Genomic DNA, 7720 nt, shown 5'->3' on the forward strand with positions numbered 1-7720 from the left:
ACTGGGGCGGGCAAGTTATATTGTGATAATTATCCTTAAAAATAATTATTCTAAATATATTTTATTAGGAATAATTATCTTTTCATTTAATCATCTGGGTTGGCTAATTAAATAATTTAAGTGGACCAAGCTTGGGCTAAATAAATTAATTAATTAAACATTAAACCCATATTTAATGGGTCAATTTGTCAACACCAAAGTCCATTAAATTTTTAGTGTCTACAGCTGGTATCTTCCTTTCCAAGTAAACCGGAAAATTAGAAAGGAAGTATAATGGCCATACTTTGGCCACTCTAAGAAGGGAAAGCTAAGTACTTGGAAAAGTACATTGGCTAAAGTTATAAAGCAGACTTAGCTAAATTTCTAAGATCAGCTGATTTCCTAAGTATGGAGTATTTCATTGAGAAGAGGCTATATTACATGGTCCAGGTTCTATTCATACTGGAAATTACTCATCTTGCTTATACATGCATTTCAATGTTAGCAATTCCAAATTAAGTCCAACCATATTGAAAGTACCTCAAAAAAAAAAAAAAAAAAAAAAAAAACTTTTTCTTATCCCTTTACTTTATACAAAACATCATTTCCTTCTTCTAATACTTCTACTTCTTTTTCTTCAATTTCTTTTTCTTCTTTTTCATGATGGCAAAATTCAAATCCCATGCCTTGTCATCAAATTATTCCACAAGGCATGGAATTTGGGGGCATATGTTTACTCCATTATTTTGGCACAATGGAAAGGCAACATATGGCAAGTTCCAATGGAACTTACCACGCTGGATCACAAATCTAATAAGTTATTATTGGAGTATTAAAGCTATTTAATTTTACGTAACAATCAAAGACAAGTGGGCCAATACAATCCTACCATATAGAGTTTTCTATTCTAAAAAGAAAACAGGTGAGACCTATTAGGACTTACCATCTTTAAAGTGATGGCCTAGAAATTCCTATTTGGAATGAAGGAATTATTCTATGGAAATACTATCATATATGCAACATCATGCAATTATTCAAGACAAATTCAACCAATTGTCTCTCGACACATGGCGAGTTCTATGGAACTTACCATAAGATAATATTTCTTTTAAAGAATTAATGGGTGAATTTTGAGAGCAAATCACATATCTTCAAAACCCTTGAAGGGTTGAAGACTTACCAAAATTTACAAGTTGACCAAGCCAGAAAAGGAGAATGTGGAGGCTATATTTTCTCCTTCTTTTTAGGAGACTTCAGCAAATTGTCTAAACCTAGTCAAACTTCGTTGCTAAAATTAAGCAAGGCATGGGGGTTTAATCTATTTATATATATATATATATATATATATCAGATTAAACCCACGATAAAAAAAAGTCGCTGATATTCAGAGAGCATGATGCCATGAAACCAGAAAGGGAAGTTTGATTGAGGAAGATTGCTGAAATTCAGGGAGCATTGTTGACAAAAGAAAAGGATGTGGGGGATAAGCCCACGATGAGAAAACCGCTGAAGTCATAGAGCCACGACACCATAAACTCTGAATTGGGAAGGAAAGTCTAAAGAAGGGAAGTTAGAGGAGTTGAGGATACCGGCCAACCCATAATAAGAAGGTCACTAAAAAGAAGGAGTACATGGCGCCATAAATTCCAAACTCATAAAGGAAAGTCTAAATGAGGGAAGTTACCAAAAATTCAAGGAAATGTGGGTTTACAGAAGAATAAGGGACGTGGGGAATATCTATATTTATGGATATATATTTATGTATATATATTTATATATTAAATATAACCCATGAAGGAGAAGTCACCGAAAAAAGGGGCCACGACGGCATGAAAGTTAAAGCCAAACAGGAATATCCAACCAAAAGAAATTACCTAAAGCCAAGGGAACGTGGGTATATGAATAATTTCTATATACGTTAATAATATATATAGAAATTATACAGAAGGAAGGTTCTACAGAAGGGGAAGACTATTAGAAATCGTGGGACACTTGGCCAAACAAGAATACATCAGTTGAAAGGGATGGAACTTTATATGGTAACTACCACTAACTGAGGGAGTGTTTGAAGATAATGGATGACATGGCTAAATTAAGGGAATCATGGTCTAAAATAAAGGAGAAGACCACGCATGAGGGAGAAGACTAAGGAAGACATGGGACTGTGGCACGATCCAGATCTTCCAGGTGGAAGTTCTCAACTGCTGCTGGAAATCGCTGCCTTTCCATCTGGGCAGTTTTAGAACGTGGGAGAAGGCTTGCAAGCATGTATTCAACCACCAATTCCACTATCTATCAATTATAAATCATAGGAGAATATAGTTTTACACTTGGCAACATATAGAAAAGGCTGAAAGATCATAGGACACATGGCAGTCCAAAATTTGGCCACGTGGAAATCACCGGAGTTGCCACATCAAGCTACTGCATGCATGAAGAGCTCTATAAATAGAGTACCCAAGGCTAGTTTGGAAACCCTGCCTGCCCAGCACATAACACATCAATTTAGCATCTTTGCTTTTCATGTACTTTTTCTTTCAATAATGAATTTACATTATGTCTAAACCTAGCATCTTTGTTAGTTCATGTACTTCCATTCCAGCAATGAATTTACTTTCTTTTAAGTTGAGTCCAACACTTTGCTATTCCATATCGCATTCATTCCAAGCAATGAATTAAGTCCAGTACTCTTTTGTTACTTCCAGTCATGCACTTCAATTCTTAAACTTCCAGTGATGCACTTCAATTCTTAAACTTCCAGTCATATACTTCCTTTCTTTAGTTTCTGCACTTGCATTTCCTTTCTAACATTCCAAGTCTTGTACTTCAATTACTTTAAATTTTAGCCTTTGCACTTCAATACCTTCTTCATTAGCCATGGAATAGTTTGAAGTCCTTGTTCAAAGGCAAAAAAGACCCTTCGAAGGTGGTTATTCCAGACCTTCGTACAATCAACTAATCCCTACAATCTTCCAACTGGATAACCGTTCGGATTTCTACTTTGGAGCTACTGCAGTTCCTGGCATGCCCGCAACTCACCCTTCTTTCCACACTTGGAAAAGACCACGCTTTTCATGAGCCGAACAAGTTTATAATAGTATCTATTCAAATATGGCTCAACACTAAAGGTTTTGGGTCTAAGTGCCTCGAACCACTTGATCATGGCTAGAATTCAAATGGATTGGGTTCATGTTGAGAGAGCGAGAGAAGTATCTATCAAATATGGCTCAACACTAAAGGTTTTGGGTCTAAGTGCCTTGAACCACTTGATCATGGCTAGAATTCAAATGGATTAGGTTCATGCTGAGAGAGCGAGAAAAGAATCTACAAAAAGAAATTGAATAATTTAGAGTAGCCCACCGATGGGTATTTATATATAGGATAATAGGTGGTTATTCACTCCAACTTGTACATGCATAGTTATAAGGGGATTTGTCTCATATTGGATTCAGATGGAAAAGTGAATGGGTTATGAGTTGGGTGGTAATCTCATTAATAATTTAAAATTTTTTAGTTGGATCGCGAAATCAGTTTGCCCGTTACAGTTAATATCAGAGTTACACCCAATCCTTAATTCAGTGTCACGCCAAGCCACATTTGATTCGGAGGCATGACCTATGTCTTTTACTAGCATTATTTCAGCACGACACCTTGATAAAGAAAATTTACAATTTTTTTTTTCTGTTAATCGCGTTCATGGTCATGTTGATCTTTCACCTTAGCCCCAGTTATAAGTTGCGGAGCTTGTTCAATTAGGTGCTTGAACGCGGAATTGTTTTTCAAGTTGTGACAAAACCATTTGGGGTATACTGCAAATGTAACTGATGGCTAATAGTTTCAATTCTCTATTTGATTGACATGCCAGCTCCAGATGACGAAACAAATGAACTAATCATTTGGGGGTATAATGGATTCAATTCCTATGAGAAGTAAAGGCCAAACAACTAGATCATTCATGTCTTGGCCGCATGCACAAAACATACCATTTCGTGCAAAACGGAAGTTGCTTCTTTCAATTTGAACATAAATATTACATTTCAGTAAGGTCTTCTCTTTGAAATACAAAGAGAACAAATTGGGAGCTGGAAAATAGAAAGTGCTGATATTTCTTGCCGAAAAGATAAAAACGACAAATGTGAAGAGAAAGTTTAGTACTTATATTTATTATGTCTTTAGGAACTAGGGTCGTGGATAGATACTAGATTGATATCAACACATAGTAAGCAGATACAGGCATAATTAGTCAGAAGGTGATATTTTAGTAATTGGCTCAATGAACATTTTTATTGTATTCATGCCCAATGAATTGGAAACACTCACACAATCCTGCAAATCCTCGTCACAGGCTATTAAAATTTGATCGTCGCCATCATTATATGTGATATTATACGTTCCAACATATAACTTCAACCTCTTGAACACTTTCTCTTCCAACTCTGCCATTCTTGACGTTAAAGGTAGTTGAAATTTTATCACATAAGCTCCATATTTAGCCCTTATAGTAATGGTCTCTACTTCTAGTGGTGTTGTTACAAGTGGAGTCATGGAAGCAACAGTAGTCACGAGCTTCTTAGCACGCAAATCTGAACATATAGTGTCTCGTCCAGGGGGAGGAGCAGATAACCTTCTTTCTCTTGCGTTGTGGCCAGCGGTAGATTTTATTCTCTCTACATTTACGCTTAAACGTAGATCTGCTCACTGCAAAAATAAGAATTCAATAACAAAAACTCATATAGTATGTAAGTGCAAAAGAATAATCTATTAGTTTTAGAAGAAGAAACTCAAAATTTGAAAATAATAAAAGCAAGATTACAAGCAACAATATATTTTAAATAATGTGTAAACTTACCACCAAATATCCCTGCAACATCTTCAAGTTTCTTTCCGAAATGTTTTTTGAGTTCCTTATAAGTAATTGAATTTGCCACATCTAAACAAGAAGCAGGAGTGTTATTTTGCTGTGCATTAACAACATTCCTTCCATTGTTGATATCATCATCAACTTCAAGCATTAGTTGTTGATTTGATGAACGTGGCTACGTCATTTCTTGTCCATTTTGTAAGACTCCAGACCTAGACAGAGATATAGTACTTTGGCATTGAAAAGAAGCAAGTTCCTGATTCATGTGAGGTTTAATAACTTCAATCATTAGTTCTTTATTGAGTTCTTCTCCAGAAGCAAGCTTAAAGCTTGGGAAATGCTGCTTCATTGTTTTTAGTATCGAGCACAAGAAGGTACTTGGATCTTCATCACATGCATTTTCACGAATCAAAAAAAATTCTAGCACGTAATTAGGTTCTCCATGGCAAGTATTCTGCAAGCAAATCGTGAAACAGCCAACTAACCCAAAATGGCATGCATCAGGGAAAATTGGGTATTCAGATGGGCTGAATTGAGTTATATCTCTACAAAAACATAGTTTATGCGAGAGATATGCCCTCCCAACAATTCCTCGTCCCTTTTGCAAGTTCCTTAGTGTGCTTATCCCTAAGAATTTTGTCGTAGAATCAGTACTATCTTGACCATAAGATGCTGTCCTTTGAAAGTGTAGGACTTGTCCCATACTCCTTGCATCAAATGTATCAGAGCTATTGTCCATATTAGCATCATAGGCCACGGTACCGGGATGCCTGCACGGAGCCCACATCTGAGCCAAAGGTAACTCGTGAGTACTGCACACCACTTTCAACACCTCGTACATTTTATCCCGGCTTTTACCTTCTTTGGCCATCTAGATTAAAGGGTATTTAACAAAAAATTTCCGTAGTATAGAGATTTGTTAATAAGAACGAAGTATCGAAAACATATGAATAAGGAAAGAAGATAAGTATGTCTCAACTGTACTTACCCAAGAAATTAAACAATCATAGAAAGGACTTTTCAGATATACATCCTGCACCAAGAAAAGTGAAAGTGAAAAGTTTTATAAGGTTTAAATTAACGAAACCGAGAAATCATATCATCATAACTTTACAACTATACTACCTTTTTTTGCTTACACAACAATTTTACATCGCTGATTTATAAAGCCATGTATTGTGTTGCAAACACTAGTTTCCAACACAAGAGGTGATTTTGATTCCATCTCCAAATATAATGCATTCATATCTAATCAACTACGTTCTCAACAAATTAATCAGAAAAGTATAGATACAAATTAGGGTTTTCAACAAACGTTGAGGGTATGCTTCAAAAACGACCAACATGTAATTACTAATTACACAAAATTGTTGTTATGTGTTGTATCAGTTACGAACTCAAGTACTCCAACACAGTCCTCGGATAAGGGTTGAAACACCGGGAAAGCAAGAGAAGCCTCAATACCGCTAGTTACAGCAAAATTACGTGGTGGGCACTCTTTCCTAGTGTAATATCGCACTTCTTTAATGCCCTCTTGAGATATTTGGCGGAACACACGGCCAGGGATTCCAAGGTGTTCTACTTCTTCATCCTCATTCACATTAATTTTACATTCCAAACAGTGCTTCCTATACTCGAGAAGTTGTTCATCAAGTTGAGTAAGAGCAAACGGTTGGTCTGAAGTTACAAAGAAACACCCTATTTTGGTTCTGATGGTTGCCCAAAACTGAATTAGAATTTTACCAAAATGGCAATTACTACGGCAGTGTAGAAGTGCATATTTGATCTTCTCTGTAATCGCTTGATTGGAGGTGGGGGTGTTAGGTACCAAATCCGTAATATTACCACCTACACGTTCAATGAAAAATGTTCTTGTCAAATAAAGGACCTCCATCCCAGATTGCCAAGTATTTTATCTATCTTTCGCCTAATTAAACAATATATATATATATATATATATATATATATATATATATATATATCTTAAAATTGTTCAAGCTAAAACGGATTTTCTCTCTAAAAAAAAAAAACGGAGCAAAACACTGTATATACCCGGTGTCCGGAATCAGCTCCAACTCCAATGCGGGGCAAGGCAGATTTGGAAAAATTATTTTATTAGTGTTACGGGTTTGGGACATGAGTGTCCCATTCTGAACAGCTCATTAACATCCGTATAATTACTACTAGCAAATTAATGGACTAACCTTATTTTTGTGTTAGTAGAAACTTTTAACATGAAATGAAATGAGAAATTAAGGACGACGTGAGACAGAAGCCGGGAGCTTACCGCAAGGAGAGAGAGTCGGCTCACAACAAAATGTCCACAGTTCGTAATCCGAGGTCGGGCGCCGGAAATACAGTTTACACCGCAATTCTTTCATGAAATTATCGAGCTTGTATTCTTCTGAAAGAGGATGGTCAAAATTAAAATCGATGGAGGGGTCTGGCATCTCCGCTATTGTCGATGAGCTACCCAACTGGTTAAGGAATGGACTTTTTCAGCACATCAATATATAATATTACTATCGTCCTTGCTATTTCCACCAGACTGTCGATCATATCGATATATAATACGGAGTAATATACTATGGACCTTGTTATTTTCTCCAAAACGGTTCAAAACATTCTTGTCAACTAGGAGGAAATGGTTCAGAAGGTTCACCTTGTCTTCGTCACTCACGTCCAAATCGACTCGGCCCAAATATCTGGCTCCGCTCCTACTTTCACCAAATTGACTCGTTTGAGATTGTTGTTCTTCTTCTAGTTTGTGGTTTTGTCCGAGGAGATGGTGTATAATATATAGATGCAATAGAGACGGAAGAAAAATTGAGCAATTGTCATACATTACAGGAATTGAGCAAATATGAAATTGTTAGAAAA

General features: G+C 36.3%; 1 protein-coding gene across 1 annotated transcript; it reads right to left on the reverse strand.

The window, feature by feature from the left end:
* Positions 1–4834: 4834 nt before the first annotated feature.
* LOC132298727 (protein NLP6-like) lies at positions 4835–6033 on the reverse strand. The gene is made up of 2 exons (XM_059795106.1): positions 5829–6033; positions 4835–5711 (listed from the first exon to the last, which is right to left on the reverse strand). The coding sequence occupies exon 2, from the start codon at positions 5709–5711 to the stop codon at positions 5016–5018; it is 696 nt and encodes a 231-aa protein (XP_059651089.1). The 5' UTR covers positions 5829–6033; the 3' UTR covers positions 4835–5015.
* Positions 6034–7720: the final 1687 nt, after the last annotated feature.

This window comes from Cornus florida, unplaced genomic scaffold, assembly GCF_030987335.1.
Source record: "Cornus florida cultivar Cherokee Brave unplaced genomic scaffold, ASM3098733v1 CherokeeBrave_3.0.0_Hap2_Chr03, whole genome shotgun sequence".
NCBI classification, from domain to species: domain Eukaryota; kingdom Viridiplantae; phylum Streptophyta; class Magnoliopsida; order Cornales; family Cornaceae; genus Cornus; species Cornus florida.